The following is a 24,935-nucleotide window of genomic DNA, read 5'->3' as shown; positions in this document are numbered from 1 at the left end:
AATTTTATTGAATCGAACACAGGAGTAGGTCCTCTATCTTCTTAAAATTGAATTAAACTCCCTGCACTTAAAGCTGAGAAATTGATAAAGCATAAATCTTTGATGCAGAAGTGCAGTGTAACAATATATTCTATATTTCTTTTTTTTCAGTTATAGATGAAGCAACTTGCAAAAATTCCTAAAATATGAAGTAAGAAAGTAATATTTAAGTGTGAAGTAATCTTTATATCTCTTTATCCATTAAAGTGGCTACATTGCAACTTGCAAAAAATATTCCTAAAACATGAAGCAAGAAGAATAATATTTAAATGTGATATGATCATTATACCTCTTTATTTATCTACCTCTCTTCTGTGCTTATATCTTGCACCAAATATTGGGCACACCAAAGTGTTCAAGAAGAAATCAGTGATTCCCATAGCCGTTACTCCTTGTAACGGGGGTGTTAAGGTTCAAGCGTATCTCCTTTGGGAGCGTTGTTGCATCCAGTGGAGCCTTCCAGGCAATGTTCACCTTCCTTTTGATTCCATGTTGCATGACTGTCAATTTCAGAACACCACCTCTAATCTCAAATGTTACTTTTCTCTGGGGCGAGAATGCCCCTATAGAACTTTGTCCTGAAATGTAAAATGTGCCACTAGATCTGAGCCTCTTTTCTTTAGCAGGACGGCCCCAAGAAACATCATAGGGCAAAATCTTAGAATCTTTTATGCTAGTAGGCTTGGCTACTATCCTTATATTGGTGAAAAAACAGGCAAAATTGTGAATGGAGGCATTTTCCAGATGGCAGACTTAACAAAGCATTTGACCAAAGCTGAGGAAGACATTTCCTATTACACGCAAAGGAGCCATGTGGGCTTGGCTGTCATCGACTGGGAAATGTGATGGCCCATCTGGGCAAGAAGCTGGAAACCTAAAGATGTCTACAAGAAGACATACATTGAGTTGATTCAGCAACAAAATATTCAACTGGATATCCGAGAGGCCACCAAGATAGCTGAAACAGATTTTGAAAAGACAGCAAGGAGTTTCATGCAAGAGACTTTAAAACTGGGAAAGCGACTTCGGCCAAATCTCTTACAAGGTTATTATCTTTTTCCTAACTGTTACAACAAGCTATATAAAATGCCTGGTTACAATGGAAGTTGCTCTGATAGAGAAAAGAGTAGAAACGATAGGCTTGAATGGTTGTGGAAGGAAAGCACTGCCCTTTTCCCATCCATTTATTTGCAGACTGACCTAAAGTCTTCTGTCCTCACTGCACTCTTTGTCTGGAACTTGTTCCGGAAGCCATTCGGATGTCTAAAGTAGGTGATGCTCAAAGTCCACTTCCAGTTTTTGTATATGCCCGCCCAGTTTTTGCTGATGCATCTTTGAAATACCTTTCTCGGGTAAGTAAATCAAGGGATGGGGGCCATGAAATAGTGTCCACAAATGATGACACTAGTTTTGAAGGGAGCAAAATTTAGCTTTTAATATCATTTTGGAATGTGCAGAGGGGTAGATCTACCTCGCTACAGGAAAGGAAAATAAGAATATGTTTGTTTTTAATGTAATCACATAAAATTTAAGCAACTGTGAAAAATTAGGTAGCAGAGACAATACATTAGCTTTTTTTTTTTTTTTTTTCTTTTTTCCCCTCTTCATGGTCCTGCTGTCATCAACAGAAGCCAGGAACACAGTAATATAAAGTGTGAGTTTCTTGTACTGGGACAGGGGCTGTGTAAAACCCAGGAATAAACAGTGGGGAAATAATGTTATTCTTGGAGCAACATGCTTGCTTTGGTGTTACTGTCCTGTGTATAACACTTTCATTTTATTTCTACCTGCTAACTCTTGGTATCACATTTGCCAGGAGGACCTTGTGAATACACCTGGTGAAAGCATTGCTCTGGGTGTCTCTGGAATTATAATGTGGGAAAGCCTCAATTTAACCAGAAGTAGGGTAAGCTGAATGGATAGAAAATGATAAAAGCATTTCTACCTTCAATGCTTTCGAGAATTGCTATCGTTGGTACAAATGGTCAACTGCTAAGTTTGAGTCCTCCCGGAGGTGTCTCAGAAGAAAGGCCTAGTGAACTACTTCGAGAAAAATCAGCCATTGAGAACCCTATGGAGCACGGTTCTACTCTGACACACATAGGAATTCTATGAGTTGGAATAGACTTGATGGCTTTTGTTTCTTTTAACGGTATTGACTAAGTACCGTGCTTGACATATAGTAGTAGATACTCAATTAATATTGATTGAATCAAAATATCTTGCATTTCTGTGGTAATGTCTTAAGGAAGAGAATATTGTGCTTGCTTTCCAGAGAGGAAACAGAAATTCAGTGAGATTAATTTAAATTCTCTGTCCAGCAAGAAGCAAAAATGAGACAACAATCTCAGTCTCAATCTCTGACAAAGCATTTGTTGGTTTTTCTACTACACCATGCTGGATCTCTTCTCAAGAATCTCCAACTAGTCAATGTGTATTCTGTCATTCACTCATTCAGTCAATGCATGTTTATCGAACATCTAAGTTATTCATTCATTTGGTCATTCAGTGACCGTTCATCGCAGGGGTAATCGAACTATAGCCCATGGGGCAGATCTGCCCACCACCTGTTTTGTATAGCTTGTGTGCTAAGAATGGTTTTTGCATTTTTAAACTGTTGAAAAAACAAAAGAATAGTGTTTCATAATGTGTGAAAAATTATGCCAAATTTAAACTTCAGTTTCTATCAATAAAGTTTTATTGGAACATAGCCATGCTCATTCATTTAGGTATTTGTTTATGGCTGCTTTTGTACTACAAAGACACCAGAGACTGTATGGTGCATAAAGCCTAAAATATTTACAGTCTGGCCCTTTCAGAAAATGTTTGCCACTTCTGGTTTATTGAACTCTTATTTTGACTAAGTGCCAGGTAATTGACTGTTGTTGTTCTTGTTAGGTGCCATTGAGTTGGTTCCAACTCAGAGCGACCCTATGTACAACAGAATGAAACATTGCCTGGTCCTGTGCCATTCTCACAATTGTTGTTATGTGTGAGCCCATTGTTGCAGACACTGTGTCAATCCATTTCATCGAGGGTCTTCCTCTTTTCTGTGTGGGAAATATATCAGTGAACAAGAAAAAATCCTCGTGAAGCTACAGTCTCGTAATTGGAAATGCAATATATGTGGATATAATATGCCAGGTAGTAATGAGTGTAGTGAAGAATAATGAAGCAATGTAGGCAAGATGGAGAGTGAGGGGATGGTGCTATTTTTGATGGTGTAGTCACAGAAGGCCTCTCTGATGATGTGCTGTTTAGCACAGATCTGAAGGATGTAAGGGAGAAAGTCTTTTAGGCACCTGGAGACTGTAAATACGATGTCCTTGAGGCTGGAATGTGCTTGGCATTTTCAAGAAAGAGTGAGAAGGTCAGTGTGACTGGATGCAGTAAGCAAGGGAAAGAGTGGTAAGAAGTGTGGTCAGTGAGATAGCAGGGGGTCAGATACAAGGCTTTGAATGCCATAATGTGGCTTATACTCTGAGCTGAGAAACCACTAGAGGGTTTTGTGTAGAAGAGTGGCTGTTTCTGACTAAAATTTTAGAAAAATCACTTAAGAGAGTTGAGAATAGATTGTAGGAGGGTAAGAGTAGGAGCAAGGAGAGGAGACTGTTGGTGATGGCTTGGGCCACACAGGGTTATTGGTGGTAGTGCTGGCAAGTATTTGGATTTTTAACATAGAACTGAGGGATAGAATGTAGGGTGGGATAGGTGGTGTGGTTAAGATGACTCCAAGTCTTTTGGCTAAAAGATGCTGCCGTTAGGAGAGGAAAGACTAGGAAAGTGGTTTTGGTGGGGGCTGGGCAGTGAGTGGAATGGTGGCAATCAGGGTTTAGGTTTCGAAAATATTACTAAATACAACTAACTTGTTCAAAGATTCCCTAAGGGAAAAGAAAAGAACCACTCCCCTTTCCCCCCTACAACATATGTTTTGTAAGTATCTCTTCTAGATAAAATTTTAAACAAACTCTTTTTATTACAGAAAAATGTATATTTTGTTCTGTATGGTATGAATTATACTCATTCTTTCCTGATGCATTTCATTAGCTCAAAAGGCCTTTCATTCTTATGACCTAATCCTTTTCTCTCTTCCTTTATTTTCACCCTTGTTTAATTCTCCTTATCAGGTCTTCTTTCTCATCTCTTCAAATCTTCTTGAGTTGGTACAACAGTACAGCTGTTACATGGACAGCACTGAACTGGAGCTGAACTTTTTCTTCTCTGATGGATATTGAAACAGTAGTGACTCACGTGCCATGGACAATGTCTAATGAAGCTCACATCCCAGGGTTCTATCACAGGACCTATGGAGAATAGACTTTCTACTCTAAGACCAGAAGAGACCTTGGGAAGGATCATATTCATCTCTTGTCCTTCAGATAAAACAGCCATATTCTTACTTCACTAAAAAGAAAAACAAACCCGTATCTATTGAGTCAAAGCCAACTCATAGTGAGTCTGCAAGACAGGGTAGAACTGTCCCATAGGGTTTCCAACGCTGTAATCTTCAAAAAAAAAAAAAAAAATATATATATATATATTTTTTAATCTTTATGGAAGCAGTCTACCTCAACTTTCTCCCTTAAAGCAGGCTGGTGGGTTCAAACCACCACTTTAGTGTTAGCAGCCGAGTGCTTAACCAGTGCACCACCAGGGCTCCTTCCCTTAAAAGTACTTAACAGCAATCAAGTTTGTGAAATTCTTTCAAGGTAATCTGAGCCCTTCCTGCCTATTTGATATAACTCTATCCTTTGGTTTGATCACCAATAAAAAGAAATAACAGAAAATGTAAGTACAGAGAAAGGTATATATTCTTTAGTAAAACCTTTTGTATCAGAAAACTGTTACTTAACAAAAAATCCTCCCAAATGTACTCCTAATTTTCTTTGTTTTCCCAAATCCATAAACTTCCTTCTCAAGGATCCTATTAGTTCTATGATGGAATCATTTATAAATTTTTTATACTACTTCCTTTTTTTTTTTTCTTTTTGAACTGAGAACTCTGCCCTTACTCTTGTGAGGAATGAGTTACAGATTTCCCAGTGACTAGAATGATGTAAAGTATTATATACGTGTCATGCTTGTTTTTTAATGGCGCTTTAATCTTAGATTCACATTCTTCTACTGTGACTCCAAGGTCATCTCCAGTGTTATTCACACAGAGGCAGTGCTTCTCCAATTTTCATTTTGACTATTTTCTACTTGGAATTGTCCCATGTAGGACACTGTTCAATAGATTTCTGCTATTTTTCCAAATTTGTGATCATTTTGAATGCTAGTTCTATCATTAGTTTCTCTTTTTTTTTCTATGCCATTTGTAATCAGTAGAGTTATGGATTACTGTTTTGTTATGTTTCCTCTGATTCGTTGATGACTTGAAAAACCAGTTGTTGCAGGTTTACTTGCAATTACTGGAACTGAACTAAAATAATTGCTTATAAACATAAGCAAATCATTTCCTTCCATCCCATTCCATTATATCCAGAAGTGTGCTGGAGTCAGCTCCTATTGGTCCCAGCTCGAAATACTTGATTGTTAAAATTTCAGGAATTTTGTGAGCCAATTTTTAAACATTGTTGTTGTTAGGTGCCATCGAGTCAGTTCCGACTCATAGCGACCCTATGCACAATAGAACGAAACACTGCCTGGTCCTGCACTATCCTTACAATCGTTGTTATGCTTGAGCTCATTGTTGCAGCCACTGTGTCAATCACCTCGCTGAGGGTCTTCCTCTTTTCCACTGACCCTGTACTCTGACAAGCATGATGTACTTCTCCAGGGACTGATCCCTCCTGACAACATGTCCAAAGTATGTAAGACGCAGTCTCGCCATCCTTGCTCCTAAGGAGCATTCCGGTTGTACTTCTTCTAAGAGAAATTTGTTCGTTCTTTTGGCAGTCCATGGTATATTGAATATTCTTCGCCAACACCAGAATTCAAAGGCATCAACTCTTCTTCGGTCTTCCTTATTCATTGTCCAGCTTTCACATGCATATGATGTGATTGAGAATACCATGGCTTGGGTCAGGTGCCCCTTAGTCTTCAGGATGACATCTTTGCTCTTCAACGCTTTGGAGAGGTCCTTTGCAGGAGATTTACCCAATGCAATGCGTCTTTTGATTTCTTGACTGCTGCTTCCATGGCTGTAGATTGTGGATCCAAGTAAAGTGAAATCCTTGACAATTTCAATCTTTTCTCCGTTTATCATGACGTTGCTCATTGGTCCAGTTGTGAAGATTTTTGTTTTCTTTATGTTGAGGTATAATCCATACTGAAGGCTGTGGTCTTCATTAGTAAGTGCTTCAAGTCCTCTTCACTTTCAGCAAGTAAGGTTGTGTCATCTGCATAATGCAGGTTGTTAATGAGTCTTCCTCTAATCCTGATGTCCCATTCTTCTTCATATAGTCCAGCTTCTTGTATTATTTGTTCAGCATACAGACTAAATAGGTATGGTGAAAGAATACAACCCTGACACACACCTTTCCTGACATTAATCCAATCAGTATCCCCTTGTTCTGTCTGAACAACTGCCTCTTGATCTATGTAAAGGTTCCTCATGAGCACAATTAAGCGTTCTGGAATTCCCATTCCTTGTAGTGTTATCCATAGTTTGTTATGATCCACACAGGCAAATGCCTTTGCATAATCAATAAAACACAGGTAAACATCCTTCTGGTATTCTCTGCTTTCAGCCAGGAGCCATCTGACATCAGCAATGATATGCCTGGTTCCACATTCTCTTCTGAAACCGGCCTGAATTTCTGGCAGTTCCCTGTCGATATATACTGCTGCAGCTGTTTTTGAATGATCTTCAGCAGAATTTTGCTTGCTTGTGATATTAATGATATTGTTCTATAATTTCCACATTCAGTTGGATCACCTTTCTTGGGAATAGGCATAAATATGGATCTCTTCCAATCAGTTGGCCAGGAAGCTGTCTTCCATATTTCTTGGCATAGACGAATGAGCACTTCCAGGACTGCATCTGTTTGTTGAAACATCTCGATTGATATTCCATCAATTCCTGGAGCCTTGTTTTTCACCAATGCCTTCAGAGCAGCTTGGACTTCTTCCTTCAGTATCATCGATTCCTGATCATATGCCACCTCTTGAAATGGTTGAATATCAACTAATTCTTTTTGGTATAATGACTTTGTGTATTATTTCCATCTCCTTTTGATGCTTCCTGCATCATTTAATATTTTCCCCATGGAATCCTTCACTATTGCAACTCAAGGCTTAAATTTTTTCTTCAGTTCTTTCAGCTTGAGAAACACCGAGCGTGTCCTTCCCTTTTGGTTTTCCGTCCCCGGCTCTTTGCAAATGTCATTATAATACTTTGTTTGGTCTTCTTGAGAGACACTTTGAAATCTTCTGCTCAGTTCTTTTACTTCATGAGTTCTTCCTTTTGCTTTAGCTGCTCGACGCTCAAGAGCAAGTTTTAGAGTCTCCTCTGACATCCATCTTGGTCTTTTCTTTCTTTCCTGTCTTTTCAGTGACCTCTTGCTTTCTTCATGGATGATGTCCTTGATGTCATTCCACAACTCATATGGTCTTCGGTCACTAGCATTCAATGCATCGCATCTATTCTTGAGATAGTCTCTAAATTCAGGTGGGATATATTCAAGGTCATATTTTGGCTCTCGTGGACATGCTCTGATTTTCTTCAGTTTCACCTTGAACTTGCATATGAGCAATTGACGGTCTGTTCCACAGTCGGCCCCTAGCCTTGTTCTGACTGATGATATTGAGCTTTTCCATCGTCTCTTTCCACAGATGTAGTCAATTTGATTTCTGTGTGTTTCATCTGGTGAGGTCCATGTGTATAGTTGCCGTTTAAGTTGGTGAATGAAGGTATTTGCAATGAAGAAGTCATTGGTCTTGCAAAATTCTATCATTTGATCTCCAGCATTGTTTCTATCACCAAGGCCATATTTTCCAACTACTGACCCTTCTTCTTTGTTTCCAACTTTTGTGTTCCAATCAGCAGTAATTATCAATGCATCTTGATTGCATGTTCAATCAATTTCAGACTGTAGCAGCTGATAAAAATCTTCTATTTCTTCATCTTTGGCCCTAGTGGTTGGTGCATAAATTTGAATAATGGTCCTATTAACTGGTCTTCCTTGTAGGCGTATGGATATTATCTTATCACTGACAGCATTGTACTTCAGGATAGATCTTGAAACATTCTTTTTGACGATGAATGCAACACCATTCCTCTACGAGTTGTCATTCCCAGCATAGTAGACTATATGATTGATTCAAAATGGCCAATACCAGTCCATTTCAGCTTACTAATGCCTAAAAAAAAAAAAAAATGCCTAGGATATCGATATTTAGGCATTCCATTTCATTTTTGATGATTTCCAATTTTCCAGGATTCATATTTCATACATTCCAGGTTCCGATTATTAATGGATGTTTGCAGCTGTTTCTTCTCATTTTGAGTTGTGCCCCATCAGTAAATGAAGGTCCCGAAAGCTTTACTCCAACCACATCATTAAGGTCGACTCTACTTTGAGAAGGCAACTCTTCCCCAGTCATCTTCTGAGTACCTTCCAACCTGGGGGGCTCATCTTCCAGCACTATATCAGACAATGTTCTGCTGCTATTCATAAGGTTTTCACTGGCTAGTGCTTTTCAGAAGCAGACTGCCGGGTCCTTCTTCCTCGTCTGTGTTAGTCTGGAAGTTCAGCTGAAACCTGTCCTCCATGGGTGACCCTGCTGGTATCTGTCGTAGCTTCCAGCATCACAGCAACACACAAGCCCCTACAGTATGACAAACTGACAGACATAAGCAAATCATTTCCTTCCATCCCATTCCATTATATCCAGAAGCGTGCTGGAGTCAGCTCCTATTGGTCCCAGCTCGAAATACTTGATTGTTAAAATTTCAGGAATTTTGTGAGCCAATTTTTAAACATAGCTATTATAAAACATTGAGTTATAAAAACTTCATACATTATACTTAAATTAATACATTATATTAAACACAAAGTAATACATACTCAAAATATATCACTTAATTATTTTATTCCAGTTTACTATATCTATGCTTTTGTGGTTATTTACATCTAATGTACCTGTATAGGGAAAATACTGTATAATGGTGTGCTACTCCACACCATACTGCCATATTGGATAATGGTGGTTTACTCATTTCCCAATTCTTTTTTTTTTTTAAATAATTTTTATTGAGCTTTAAGTGAACATTTACAAATCAAGTCAGTCTGTCACATATAAGCTTATATACATCTTACTCCCTACTCCCACTTACTCTCCCCCTAATGAGTCAGCCCTTCCAATCTCTCCTCTCGTGACAATTTTGCCAGTTTCTAACCCTCTCTACCCTCCTGTCTCCCCTCTAGACAGGAGATGTCAACATAGTCTCAAGTATCCACCTGATACAAGTAGCTCACTCTTCATCACCATCTCTCTCCAACCCATTGTCCAGTCCCTTCCACGTCTGATGGGTTGTCTTCAGGAATGGTTCCTATCCTGGGCCAACAGAAGGTTTGGGGACCATGACCGCCAGGATTCCTCTAGTCTCAGTCAGTCCATTAAGTCTGGTCTTTTTATGAGAATTTGGGGTCTGCATCCCACTGATCTCCTGCTCCCTCAGGGGTTCTCTGTTGTGCTCCCTGTTGGGGCAGTCATTGGTTGTGGCCGGGCACCATCTAGTTCTTCTGGTCTCAGGATGATGTAAGTCTCTGGTTTATGTGGCCCTTTCTGTCTCTCGGGCTCATAGTTGTCGTGTGACCTTGGTGTTCTTCATTCTCCTTTGATCCAGGTGGGTTGAGACCAATTGATGCATCTTAGATGGCCGCTTCTTAGCATTTAAGACCCCAGACAGCACATTTCAAAGTGGGATGCAGAATGTTTTCATAATAGTATTATTTTGCCAATTGACGTAGAAGTCCCCTTAAGCCATAGTCCCCAAACCCCTGCCCTTGCTCCGCTGACCTTTGAAGCATTCAGTTTATCCCGGAAACTTCTTTGCTTTTGGTCCAGTCCAGTTGAGCTGACCTTCCGTGTTTTGAATATTGTCCTTCCCTTCACCTAAAGTAGTTCTTATCTACTAACTAATCAGTAAATAACCCTCTCCCACCCTCCCTCCCTCCCCGCCTTGTAACCACAAAAGTATGTGTTCTTCTCAGTTTATACTATTTCTCGAGATCTCATAATAGTGGTCTTATACAATATTTGTCCTTTTGCCTCTGACTAATTTCATTCAGCATAATGCCTTCCAGGTTCCTCCATGTTATGAAATGTTTCACAGATTCATCACTGTTCTTTATCGATGCGTAGTATTCCATTGTGTGAATATACCACAATTTATTTAACATTCTTCCGTTGATGGACACCTTGGTTGCTTCCAGCTTCTTGCTATTGTAAACAGAGCTGCAATAACCAATAAACATGGGTGTGCACATACCTGTTTGTGTGAAGGCTCTTGTATCTCTAGGGTATATTCCGAGGAGTGGGATTTCTGGGTTGTATGGTAGTTCTATTTCTAACTGTTTAAGATAACGCCAGATAGATTTCCAAAGTGGTTGTACCATTTTACATTCCCACCAGCAGTGTATAAGAGTTCCAATCTCTCCGCAGCCTCTCCAACATTTATTATTTTGTGTTTTTTGGATTAATGCCAGCCTTGTTGGAGTAAGATGGAATCTCATCGTAGTTTTAATTTGCATTTCTCTAATGGCTAATGATCGAGAGCATTTTCTCATGTAGCTGTTAGCTGCCTGAATATCTTCTTTAGTGAAATGTGTGTTCATATCCTTTGCCCACTTCTTGATTGGGTTGTTTGTCTTTTTGTGGTTGAGCTTTAACAGAATCATATAGATTTTAGAGATCAGGCACTGGTCGGAGATGTCATAACTGAAAATTCTTTGCCAATCTGTAGGTGGTCTTTTTACTCTTTTGGTGAAGTCTTTAGATGAGCATAGGTGTTTGATTTTTAGGAGCTCCCAGTTATCTGGTTTCTCTTCGTCATTTTTGGTAATGTTTTGTATTCTGTTTATGCCTTGAATTAGGGCTCCTAACGTTGTCCCTGTTTTTTCTTCCATGATCTTTATCGTTTTAGTCTTTATGTTTAGGTCTTTGATCCACTTGGAGTTAGTTTTTGTGCATGGTGTGAGGTATGGGTCCTGTTTCATTTTTTTGCAAATGGATATCCAGTTATGCCAGCACCATTTGTTAAAAAGACTATCTTTTCCCCAATTAACTGACTCTGAGCCTTTGTCAAATATCAGCTGCTCATATGTGGATGGATTTATATCTGGGTTCTCAATTCTGTTCCATTGGTCTATGTGCCTGTTGTTGTACCAATACCAGGCTGTTTTGACTACTGTGGCTGTATAATAGGTTCTGAAATCAGGTAGAGTGAGGCCTCCCACTTTCTTCTTCTTTTTCAGTAATGCTTTGCTTATCCGAGGCTTCTTTCCCTTCCATATGAAGTTGGTGATTTGTTTCTCTATCCCCTTGAAAAATGACATTGGAATTTGGATCGGAAGTGCATTGTATGTATAGATGGCTTTTGGTAGAACAGACATGTTTACTATGTTAAGTCTTCCTATCCATGAGCAAGGTATATTTTTCCACTTAAGTATATCCTTTTGAATTTCTTGTAGTAGAGCTTTGTAGTTTTCTTTGTATAGGTCTTTTACATCCTTGGTAAGATTTATTCCTAAGTATTTCATCTTCTTGAGGGCTACTGTGAATGGTATTGATTTGGTGATTTCCTCTTCGATGTTCTTTTTGTTGATGTAGAGGAATCCAAGTGATTTTTGTATGTTTATCTTATAACCTGAGACTCTGCCAAACTCTTCTATTAGTTTCAGTAGTTTTCTGGTGGATTCGTTGGGGTTTTCTGTGTATAAGATCATGTCATCTGCAAATAGAGATAATTTTACTTCCTCTTTGCCAATCTGGATGCCCTTTATTTCTTTGTCTAGCCTAATTGCTCTGGCTAGGATTTCTAGCACAATGTTGAATAAGAGTGGTGATAAAGGGCATCCTTGTCTGGTTCCCGTTTTCAAGGGAAATGCTTTCAGGTTCTCTCCATTTAGAGTGATGTTGGCTGTTTTTTTTTTGCCAATTTGGGTGCCCTTTATTTCTTTGTCTAGCCTAATTGCTCTGGCTAGGACTTCTAGCACAATGTTGAATAAGAGTGGTGATAAAGGGCATCCTTGTCTGGTGTCCGTTTTCAAGGGAAATGCTTTCAGGTTCTCTCCATTTAGAGTGATATTGGCTGTTGGCTTTGCAGATGCCCTTTATTATGTTGAGGAATTTTCCTTCAGTTCCTATTTTGGTGAGAGTTTTTATCATAAATGGGTGTTGGACTTTGTCAAATGCCTTTTCTGCATCAATTGATAAGATCATGTGGTTTTTGTCTTTTGTTTTATTTATATGGTGGATTACATTAATGGTTTTTCTAACATTAAACCAGCCTTGCACACCTGGTATAAATCCCACTTGGTCGTGGTGGATTATTTTTTTGATATGTTGTTGAATTCTATTGGCTAGAATTTTGTTGAGGATTTTTGCATCTATGTTCATGAGGGACATAGGTCTCTAATTTTCTTTTTTTGTGATGTCTTTACCTGGTTTTGGTATCAGGGATATAGTGGCTTCATAGAATGAATTAGGTAGTATTCCATCATTTTCTGTTCTTTGAAATACCTTTAGTAGTAGTGGTGTTAACTCTTCTCTGAAAGTTTGGTAGAACTCTGCATTAAAGCCGTCGGGCCAGGGCTTTTTTTTGTTGGGAGTTTTTTGATTACCCTCTCAATCTCTTTTTTTGTTATGGGTCTATTTAGTTGTTCTACTTCTGATTGTGTTAGTTTAGGTAGGTAGTGTTTTTCTAGGAATTCATCCATTTCTTCTAGGTTTCCAAATTTGTTAGAGTACAGTTTTTCGTAATAATCTGATATGATTCTTTTAATTTCAGTTGGGTCTGTTGTGATATGGCCCATCTCGTTTCTTATTCGGGTTATTTGTTTCCTTTCCTGTATTTCTTTAGTCATTCTGGCCAATGGTTTATCAATTTTGTTAATTTTTTCAAAGAACCAGCTTTTGGTTTTGTTAATTCTTTCAATTGTTTTCCTGTTCTCTAATTCATTTAGTTCATCTCTAATTTTTATTATTTGTTTTCTTCTGGTGCCTGACGGATTCTTTTGTTGCTCGCTTTCTATTTGTTCAAGTTGTAGGGACAGTTCTCTGATTTTGGCTCTTTCTTCTTTTTGTATGTTTGCATTTATCGATATAAATTGACCTCTGAGCACTGCTTTTGTTGTGTCCCAGAGGTTTTGATAGGAAGTGTTTTTATTCTCGTTGCATTCTGTGAATTTCTTTATTCTCTCCTTAATGTCTTCTCTAACCCAGTCGTTTTTCAGGAGGGTATTGTTCAGTTCCCAAGTATTTGATATCTTTTCCCTAATTTTTCTGTTATTGATTTCCACTTTTATGGCCTTGTGGTCTGAGAAGATGCTTTGTAATATTTCGATGTTTTGGATTCTGCAAAGGTTTGTTTTATGATCTAATATGTGGTCTATTCTGGAGAATGTTCCATGTTCGCTAGGAAAAAAAGTATACTTTGCAGCAGTTGGGTGGAGTGTTCTGTATAAGTCAATGAGGTTAAGTTGGTTGATTGTAGCAATTAGGTCTTCCGTGTCTCTATTGAGCTTCTTACTGAATGTCCTGTCCTTCTCCGAAAGTGGTGTGTTGAAGTCTCCTACTATAATTGTGGAGGTGTCTGTCTCACTTTTCAGTTCTGTTAAAATTTGTTTTATGTATCTTGCAGCCCTGTCATTGGGTACATAAATATTTAATATGGTTATATCTTCAAGGTCCCTTTAATCATTGTGTAGTGTCCTTCTTTATCCTTTGTGGTGGATTTAACTGTAAAGTCTGTTTTGTCAGAAATTAATATTGCTACTCCTGCTCTTTTTTGCTTATTGTTTCCTTGATATATTTTTTCCATCCTTTGAGTTTTAATTTGTTTGTGTCTCTAAGTCTAAGGTGTGTCTCTTGTAGGCAGCATATAGACGGATCGTGTTTCTTTATCCAGTCTGAAACTCTCTGTCTCTTTATTGGTGCGTTTAGTCCATTTACATTCAGCGTAATTATAGATAAGTATGTGTTTAGTGCTGTCATTTTGATGCCTTTTTATGTGTGTTGTTGACAATTTCATTTTTCCACATACTTTTTTGTGCTGAGACTTTTTCTTTGTAAATTGTGTGTTCCTCATTTTCATAGTATTTGACTTTATGTTTGCTGAGTCGTTATGTTTTTCTTGGTTTTTATTTTGAGTTATGGAGTTGTTATGCCTCTTTGTGGTTACATTAATATTTACCCCTATTTTTCCAAGTAAAACCCTAACTTGTAATGTTCTATATTGCCTTGTATCCCTCTCCATATGGCAGTTCTATGCCACCTGTATTTAGTCCCTCTTTTTGATTATTGTGACTTTTTACATATTGACTTCAATGATTCCCTGTTTTGAGCTTTTTTTTTTTTTAATTAATCTTAGTTTGTTTTTGTGATTTCCCTATTTCAGTTGGCATCAGGATGTTCTGTTCTGTGACCTTGTGTTGTGCTGGTATGTGATATTATTGGTTTTCTGACCAAACAATTTCCTTTAGTATTTCTTGTAGCTTTGGTTTGGTTTTCGCAAATTCTCTAAGCTTACAAAAAAAAAAAAATTTTTGTGTTTATCTATAAATGTCTTAATTTCATCTTCATATTTCAGAGAGAGTTTTGTTGGATATATGATCCTTGGCTGGCAGTTTTTCTCCTTCAGTGCTCTGTATATATCATCCCATTGCCTTCTTGACTGCATGGTTTCTGCTGAGTAGTCTGAACTTATTCTTATTGATTCTCCCTTGAAGGAGACCTTTCTTTTATCCCTGGCTGCTTTTAAAATTTTCTCTTTATCTTTGGTTTTGGCAAGTTTGATGATAATATATCTTGGTGATTTTCTTTTTGGATCAATCTTAAATGGGGTTCGATGAGCATCTTGGATAGATATCCTTTCGTCTTGCATGAGGTCAGGGAAGTTTTCTGTCAGCAGATCTTCAACTATTCTCTCTTTGTTTTCTGTCCTCCCTCCCTGTTCTGGGACTCCAATCACATGCAAGTTATTCTTCTTGATAGAGTCCCACATGATTCTTAGGGTTTCTTCATTTTTTTAAATTCTTTTATCTGATTTTTTTCAGCTATATTGGTGTCAATTCCCTGGTCCTCCAGGTTTTCCACTCTGCATTCTAATTGCTCGAGTCTGCTCCTCTGACTTCCTATTACGTTGTCTAATTTTGTAATTTTATTGTTAATCTTTTGGATTTCTGAATGCTGTCTCTCTATGGATTCTTGCAACTTATTAATTTTTCCACTATGGTCTTGAATAATCTTTTTGAGTTCTTCAACTGCTTTATCAGTGTGTTCCTTGGCTTTTTCTGTAGCTTGCCTTATTTCATTTCTGAGGTCATCCCTGATGTCTTGAAGCATTCTGTAAATTAGTTTTTTATATTCTGCATCTGGCAATTCCAGGGTTGTATCTTCATTTGGGAAAGATTTTGATTCTTTAGTTTGGGGGGTTGTAGAAGCAATCATGATCTGCTTCTTTATGTGGTTTGATATCGACTGCTGTCTCCGAGCCATCACTAAGATATTATAGTGATTTATTCTATATTTGCTCACTGAGTCTTATCTTGTTTTGTTTTCTTTCAATATACGTAGGTGGGCTACTAGATTGCGCAGTCTTGATTGTTGTAGCCCTTGACTCACTTATGTCCTATTACCAGCTGGTTTGGGCTGTTACCAGATATATAAGCCTAAGAGTCCATTCACTATTCTTGAGTAGAATCTGATTTTGGGTCATCAAGTGTGTGGTGCACACTGTCACCTATCCACCTAGAGAAATAGTGGTGATAGTCGTGTGCACCAGATTCTAGTAGCAACAGGGGTTCACACTCTAGGGAGGGCAGGATGCTGACAGGCTTCCCCCAAGTGTCAGTGAGGTAGGTGTGTCTCTATTCCTAAAGCACTTGGTGGGTGGGCTCTGCAGCTGTACCTTAGGCCCCCAGTGCAAATATCTCTACAGATTGGTAGGTGTCACCCTCCTTAGACCCCTAAGGCAGGAGGCTAGGTGGTCTGGGGGGAGCTTCAGCCCTCATTTCCCTGTTGTGGGTCAGTGAGGGCTCTGTTGAATACGCAGAGATATCAGACCTGGGAAACTTGTATTTCCAGTAATCCGCTAAAACAATTACAGCCAGATCCCTATCAGAAATGCCTTTGCATTATAATAGCCACCTTGTTCCCTGTAGGGATGAAAGCCCAAGACTGTGGATCACATATGCTTGGCTGGAGCTGGTTCTGTGTTTTTAAAAAAGAAAGAAAAACTGCAGCGCCGTTCACTTTCTCACTTAGGAAATTCCAATGTTAATGAAGCCGCCTGGGAAGGGGAGGGGAGGGTTCAGATAAATAGGAGAGAGTAGCACCCCGGAATGTAGACAAAGTTACTGATCTTGCTTGGGATGACTGTTTTATCTGAGATTCCCGAGGGGCGCGTTGACTGTGTGCACTGGCTGGGTAGAGATTGCCCCCGAGGGTCAGGCCTGCTTCCTGTGCTTGCGCTGTCTCAGAAGCTGTGGTTAGTTCCTCTGTTCCCAGTCCAAAGCCCAGTGCCAAGGTTCCCCAGCTGGGACGCCGCACTCTCTGCTCCAAAACCAGTCGCTGCCTCCCGGTGACTTCTCCTCCTGTCAGCCGCATCGCTGCGCTGCCTGTGTGCACTGGCTGTGCTTCCCCCGAGGTCAGTTCAGGGGGCTAGGGCTGCGCCCCCTGTTTGCGCAGTCTCAGGATGCCGCGCTCTGCTCCCCTGCAGCCTGTCCAAAGCCCAGCGCCAAGGTTTCCTGACTGGGACGCTGGCTCCAGGCTCCAAAAACAGTCGCTGCTTCCCCGTGGTTGTTCGTTCTCAGTCTCTGTCACTCAGGTCAACTCTTTAGATCTGTGTTTGATGGTCAGGGTTCGTAGATTGTCATATATGTGATCGATTCACTTGTTTTTCCGAGTCTTTGTTGCAAGAGGGATCCGAGGTAGCTTCTACCTAGTCAGCCATCTTGGCCCCTCATTTCCCAATTCTTTATTCAGTGATGTCAGGTAGGCTTTGACCACATGGTAGGAATATTTACCTGCCATGGAAATCGGCAGATGCTGTAAATGAGGCCTTATCATTTGAAAAGTCAGTTGCTAGCTCTTTCCAGAGACTGTGTTTTGTGTGTAGGCTAATGACTCTCAAACGATTCTTGTCCATTTGCTCCCTTTTTGTCTAACTCTTGCATCAGTGGAGTTAAGGAAGCAATGTCTTCTGAACCTGGTATAAATTCTCATATGTTCTTGGTACTGTTAAAGATTATTGACAAAGTCTGTGTGTTCATGGAACTTATGTTAAAGTTGGAGGGGTAGGAACAATACACATACAAGAAGCAATAGCATGTTGAGCCCCTCTCAGGCTCGAAATCTCTCCCCCTTCTTCCATCTTGTCTTTCTAACCCTACTGGGAAAGGTTCTCTGCTTTTAAAGAGTCGATTGGATTGAATTTACCCAGATAATTCAGAATAATCTCCCCTTCTCAAGGTCCGTAACCTTAATTATATCTGTAAAGTCTTTTTTGCCACATCAGGTAACATATCCACAGGCTCAGGGGAATTAGGGTGTGGGCATCTTTGGGGATGTTTTTTGCCTACCACAGATGGCCTCATCTCAAGGAAGGTAACAAGAAATAGGCTGAAGCTGAAGCTGACAAGATTTCTTGGCTTTTGCTGCTGACCTACCACCACCACTTCCTTTGGTCTGCTGAAGTACTAGCATAGCCAGCTCAATCGATAGAACTGTCAATCATGAAAGAGAATGACTATCACTGATGTTTTTAAAAGGCTGGTGCCCAAGTTTTAGGATACGCCAGTCTCAAGATGAATCATTTCAGTTACTCACCATTCATACTTTGCTAAATAAGTGTATTTGTAAAAAGGCTATCATAATTCACCCATAACCTGAACTATATATAACATTGAATATTAAAGTATACTCGGTTGAACCTGTTTAGTGGTCTTGAGCTAGCAATTTAGAAACCTCTCTTTCAGTTGCTGTTTAAACTTGCCTAACAAATGTAACATTTATTTACCCTTTATTGAGGGCTAACTGATGATATTCTTTGTCCCCTGTTAAGCAATTACATATAAATCAGATTTTGTTTTTCATCTTTACAACATTCCAGTGAGGTAGGTGCTATAATTAACCTTAATCTTTATATAGATGAAGCTGAAGCATAGTCAAGTCAATTAATTTCCCCAAGGTCATCCAGAGAGGAAACTAAGACTTAGAAAGCTTGAGAGATCCCCAAGCTCACACAATTAGACATTGACATTGTAACCATTGTACCATTCTGCCTTTCCTGATTAGTTTATGAATTATTGAGGGAGACCAAGGCAAGAGTATCTTAAGCTTCAACTGGTGGGTCATTCATTCATTCAATGGCTTGGAATGGCATGCTACACTTTTTTACAAATCTTGCAAAGAACAGTTGCACTAATCCTGCTTGTTAAGGGGGAAGAGATTAAAATATCTTCTACCTCTTCATCTGTTTTAACTCATGCTTTCTTAAAAATTGCTTATTGCATTGAATTAATTCCCACATGCACTAACTTGTCCCTTGGTATACTGACTTATAATTTCACAGCAATGTTGCATGAACCTAGCCAATTACATGGAGACCACACTGAATCCTTACATAATCAACATCACTTTAGCAGCCAAAATGTGTAGCAAAGCGCTTTGCCAGGGACAAGGAATACGTACAAGGAAACACTGGCATTCCAGTGACTATCTTCACCTGAGCCCAGTGAATTTTGCTATTCAAACTGGGAAAGGTGGAAAGTACGCAGTAAGTGGGAAACTCACACATGAATACCTGCAGCAATTTTCTGAAAAATTTTATTGCAGCTGTTATGCTGGCTTCAATTGTGAGAGAAATGATATACAAACCATTCATGATATCGACGTGTGCATGGGTGAAGACATTTGTATAGACACTTTTCTGAATGCAGAGCCTGGTGACTATCCTTCCAGCGGGAAAGAAGAGCCTTCTCTAGCTTTTACCAACATTCCATCTACCACAACACTTGCCACAGAGCCTCAGTGGGTGTCTCAATTCCAACTGTTCAGAGAAAGCCATCTCCACCAATGCCCAAGAAGACTGTCAGGGTGTTAATGGGAAAAACCTTCAAAACAAGAAAAAATTAACCTATTCAAGTATAAGTTCAGTGTTTGTTAAATTTCCTATCCACATACTTTGTGTGTTGACATCTTTTAAATTTTTATATTTAATAATTTTGTTTTTATAGGCAAGTAATAATACCTACGTACTTGAAGTTTTATATTTGACATGTGAATCAAAACCCATAGTCAAAAAAGCATTTTGACTTTGTTTGAGCAAAGATTATTTTCCCTTGATCAGTTTGAGCTTGGAATTACTGATGGATAAAGAACCTTGACTATAATCTTTAATTTTCAAAATTGTAGTTGGGAAGTAAATCCCTTATTAAGACATTTTGCTTTTGAAAATTAAAACAGGAACTTGATTATTAATATAGCACAGAATTTGTTTTGTAAGGCGATACTCAGTTTTGTGTTTTCTGATTGCTGTAATCCTATAGCAAATATTTAAAATGCTGTGAATGTATGTATAGAACTAAAAGCCACTTGTTATATTTCTGAATTTATCAAAGACTATAACACTTGGAGCCCTAGTTTTCTTCCGAGAGAAGTGAAGGTTTACATAAAATCAATTTACTGTGAATGAATGTCTTTATAAGTAGTTTGTAATTTGTAATAAAAATGTCAAGAAAATATTAAGGTGAAAAACCCTATCTGTTTAAAATGGAAAATCATAAGTGCCCTAATCTACCTCAAGCATAGAACTATAATTTTAGCTCTTTTAGTAACTTGTGCCAGCTGTGTTTTATAAAAAGGTAATCTTTTAAAAATGATTATCCTGTCAACTTTTGTACATGGCTTTAGTATATCTTCAAAATTTACGTATATAAAGTATTCTAATTTTCTTTTCATTCTTGATTCTCGAATTTAATCTCGCTAAAATGCCTTATTTCATCTAAGCAGCTTCATAGACAAAAATCAACATAGATCCAATCCCCAAGATGTGAGGATTAATCAAATCCCCACTTGCCCACTTTTCAATCATCCCTGACACCAGGCACCCACACAGCCCTTTCTCTCTCTGACCCTAGCCATCTGGAGCTAGGTCAGATCTCACAAGTTAAAAGGACACTGTCCTTCAGGCTGCCAAATAGGCACACACCAGCTGCAAGCTTGGCAGTTCACATGACACCTTACACATTTGATCTGCTGGTTGCCAATTAAAGATTTTTCCACTACCCCTTCAGATGGCAGCGACCAACTTGGGGGCCTCTCCTGGACTTCCTCACTTTCACCTGCTGGGTCTCATTATTCCTTTGGGTTTGATAATTCTCTGGAATGACTTACAGAGCTCACAGGAAACATTATACTTACAATTACAGATTTATTATAGTGAAAGGCTACATATCTGGATCAGCATTGTAAAAATGGTGCGTGGGCAGGGTCTGACCTCTAGCTTCACAAGGGAGAGGGTGAATCAATATCAACAGCCCAAGGCTGATTCTCATGATGCAGAGGTCAGACATACCTCCTCTCTCTGCCATCTTTGCTAATTCTGACACCAACCATCCCTCCCATGGCACTCTCTACTTCTGTGCTGAGTTCAACAATTCATTGCAATGGCCACCCAAAACTCACAGACCATACTCATGATTATGGGGTTTATTAGGAAAGTAACAGTTACAATCCAGGTTCAGGAACACTCAGGATACAGCTCTCCCATTGGGACAGCCTCTTCCCAGCCACGCTCGGAGGCACACCTCTCCTTGGCCCTTGGCCTCTGCCCAAAGGCATTCAACTTTCTCTCTCCATGGGCTAGGAAGCCCACCATGCCATCTCTTGCTGCCAGGTCTCTGCTGCTGCTTCTTGCTGCCTTCAGTGTTATAGCTCTCTCTCTCTCTGTCTTCTGGTTCTGGGAGCTTCTCAGTGCAGAGATCCTGGGTCCAAATGATGTGCTGTCTCCTGGCTGTTCCTCCTTGGTGATGGTGGAATCTTCTCTCTCCCACTCTGGGATGGCTCATTTCAAGCCCAGCAGGACGGCAAAACAGATCAATCCCCTTGTTGGGCCACAATTACCCTATCACAGAGTCCCACCCAGTCACTTGGGTGGGAGTTACAAGACCATGGCTAGAAAGGCCACACGAAAGTGATCCATCACACTGCAGGCCACTCCCTGGCTTTTCTAGCCATGGTTCTTTCATATTTAGAGGATAACTTCCCTCCCAATCATTTTACCAGTCCAAAACAGTCATTAATGATCAGCCTTTCTGCAGGGCGAAGAGTCCTAAGGGTGAAGTTACTCAGGGAGTAGCCCTTCAGATCTGTCTCAGGTGTCCATCTGAATCTGGTCAGGTTCTCCAAAAATTATCTAGCCTTTGTGGTGTCTGATAAATTTTAACTGAGAGGAGATTATTCCTTAGCTCTGAGCCTCACAAGATATCAGCATAGCAAAACCTTTAAGGGACTTTAGGTTCACCCACTGTACTCGAGTCCAGCAATGCCTTTCCCTTTAGCCCACTCTTTTGCATTTATAGCTTCTATAATCACATTTTTTTTATAATCACAGTTTTTACAATCACAGTTAACCCTGTTAACAATCAACATTCACAACTGAATCATATAATCCTATCAGCATCTTCCCATATCCTCTCTTTCCCAGACCCACCAGGAAAAGAATCTATTCAGTGGGGATCCTCCCTTGTGCCCCTCATTTTGAGTGTCAACACACCCATGAAAGCATGTAAGCCACCCACTTCATGCCTTTATCTGCGCCCCCCCCCTCCATTTTAGATAGCTAATGTTTAAATTGCCTGTCCCTATTAAACTGGTACTCTAAGAAGACAAGCATGTTTCTTGGTCTTGAAGAATCTTCTGTTCCAGTTGGAACTTTAAGCATCTGCATCCGTTAAGCAAAGTCCAGTTCAGAGCAAGCCATCAAATTGCAATCTACATCAGTTTACAGTGTCAAACACCTTTCTCTTCATTCAATTAGGTTCTGGTCAACTCATCCCTAGCCATCTAAGCTAGGTCACAATGGGTAGCAGCCTTAGGCTCGAGAGTTCCCATATACCTCGTGGTGCTTCAGACAGCCCCTTCACACTCTCATTCCTAGCCCGCTTGGGCTGGGTAAACAGGCTCTACCCATAAATTCAGGAGTCCACACAACTCCTTTTACTTCTGACTAGCCAGCCCTTCCTCTCTGTCTCTCATCCTTAGCCCTTGAGGGCTAGGTCAACCAGTGCCAATGGAACATGTCCAAACTCAGCCCATTTCTTCATTACTGAGCTTTCCCCACTGCCATTAATTGAGTGGACCCAGGTGGTTATCACAAGCTAGCAGACCAAGCCATCTGTTCACCAGCTCCCTTAACTTCCAGTCCTAAAAAGGGGTTCCTTCTGATGGGCACTGACTTTTCCTGCCTTAATGTTTCCAATAGCAACCCATTTGCTCAAAATTCAAAAAGCAAAACACTTTTTTTTTTCCCAAACAGCCTGTGTTTCCCTCAGACAAATCCTAGCTCCCCTTTTAGCATATCCAATCAAGTATTGGCTGAAAGCAGAGTTATACACTCTTGGTAATCTATAATACCCAATGTCTTGGTTATCTAGTGCTGCTATAACACAAATACTTCGAGTGATGGCTTTAACAAAGAGAAATCTATTCTCTCACAGTCCAGAAGGCTGGAAGTCCAAATTCAGAGCACCAGCTCCAGGGGAAGGCTTTCTGTCTGTATCAGCTCTAGGGGAAGGTCCTTGTCATCCATCTTCCTCTGGCAGAGGGGCTTCTCAGCTCAGGTCCAAAGGATGCACTATGCTCCCAGTGCTTCTTTCTTGGTGGTATGAGGTCCCCATGACTTCTGCTCGCTTCTCTCTTTTATGTCTCAAAATAGGTTGGTTTAAGATACAACCTAATCTCGTAGATTAAGTCCTGCATTATTACCATAAATGCAGCTAATCCCACCTCATTAACATCATAGAGGTAAGATTTACAACCCACAGGAAAATCATATCAGATGAAAAAATGCTGGACAATCACACAATACTGGATTTCCTGGACCAGCCAAGTTGACGCATATTTTAGGGGGACACGTTCAATCCAAAATACCCAGTATTCATTTCTATCATACATTTAGGTCTGCTTTACAACACTAGGTAGTAGAAACATTCAATATCCATAGTACGTTCAAATAAACACATAATCTTAAACATATAACCCTTTTTAAAACATTCTAATTTTTCCTTCTCCACACCTTAACTATCTTCCCATTCATATGCTTATGGCCTTGAGTCTCTGGCTGGGTAGAACCAGTAGACCCTGGCTCCCTTTCAATCATCCTGCTTATGTGACCTGGCTTTTGTGCAGACCACTGTGGGGGGAGGGGGCTCTCCCCTTAGCTGCAACATAACTTTCCCTTTGGCCATTCCAAACAACAACAACCAAAGCAACCATCCAAGAATCCATAGTTTTATTTCTCAAGCCCCTTTGTTCTTTCTCTTACAAAACTCCATTCTTCCATGAGTCTGGAACCATTGCAAAGAATCCCATTCCTGATGCCAACTATAAAAAAGTCGTGGGGATAGGGTATGACCTCCTCTAACTTCACAAGGGGGCTGCTGAATAAAGATCAACTGCCCAAGTCTGGTTCTTATGAGGTGGAGGTCAGACATGCCTCCTCTCTCCGCCCTCTTTGCTAATTCTGACACCAACCATCCCTCCGACGACACTCTCTACTTCTGTGTGGGTTCAGTAATTCATTGAAATGCCCACACAGAACTCACAGACCATACTTACAATTATGGTTTTATTAGGAAAGTAACATATTATGATTCAGGCTCAGGAACACTCAGGATAGAGTTCTTCCACTGGACAGCCTCTTCTCAGCTGTGCTCACAGGCACACCTCTCCCTGGCCCTTAGCCTCTGCCCAAAGGCATTGAGCTTTCTTTCTCCAAGGGCTGGGAAGCCCACCAGGCTGTCTCCTACTGCCAGGTCGCTGATGCTGCTTCTTGCTGCCTTCAATGTTATGGCTCTCTCTCTCTTTGTCTTCTGGTTCCAGGAACCTCTTAGTGCAGAGATCCCAGGTCCAAATGATGGGCTGACTACTGGCTGTTCTTCCTTGGTGATGGTGGAATCTTCTCTCTCCCACTCTGGGATGGCTCATTTCAAGCCCAGCAGGATGGCAAACTAGATCAATCCCCTTTGTAGGACACAATTACCCCATCACAGAGTCCCACCCAGTCACTTGAGTGGGAGTTACAAGACCATGCCTAGAAAGGCTACACAAAAGTGATCCATCACACCACAAGCATAAAGAAGAGATAGATCCAGCACAACCAGATGGTGTTCAGCTACCACCACCAACTGCTCTGACAGTGATCATAATAGAGGATCCCAGACAGAGCTGGAGATAAATGTAGAACAAAATTCTAACTCAGAAAAAAAGACCAGACTTATTGATCTGAGAGAGACTGGAGAAACCCTAAGAGTATGACCCCCGGACACACTTTTAACTCAATACTGAAGTCACTCCTAAGGTTCAGTGTTTAGCCAAAGATTAAACAAGCCCATAAAACAAAATGAGAGTAAATGGTCACATCGGCCAGGGGGCAAGGACGAGAAGGCAGGAAAAGACAGAAAAGCTGGTAATGGGGAACCCAAGGTCGAGAAGAGGAGAGTGTT

The 24,935-nt window shown here is 40.0% G+C and overlaps 1 protein-coding gene across 1 annotated transcript in view; it reads left to right on the top strand.

Moving 5' to 3' along the window:
* Positions 1-24,935, top strand: part of SPAM1 (sperm adhesion molecule 1) — a 67,879-nt gene that overhangs the window by 334 nt on the left and 42,610 nt on the right. The window contains 5 exon segments of the mRNA XM_049893537.1: positions 458-683; positions 686-1,276; positions 1,279-1,391; positions 1,856-1,945; positions 18,782-19,239. Coding sequence (XP_049749494.1) covers positions 458-683; positions 686-1,276; positions 1,279-1,391; positions 1,856-1,945; positions 18,782-19,239 — 1,478 coding nt within the window.

The sequence above is a fragment of the Elephas maximus genome, chromosome 8, assembly GCF_024166365.1.
Source record: "Elephas maximus indicus isolate mEleMax1 chromosome 8, mEleMax1 primary haplotype, whole genome shotgun sequence".
In the NCBI taxonomy this organism is placed as follows: Eukaryota; Metazoa; Chordata; class Mammalia; order Proboscidea; family Elephantidae; genus Elephas; species Elephas maximus.
Note: the sequence above shows the minus strand (reverse complement) of the source record. Positions and strands in the feature narration are given on the sequence as shown.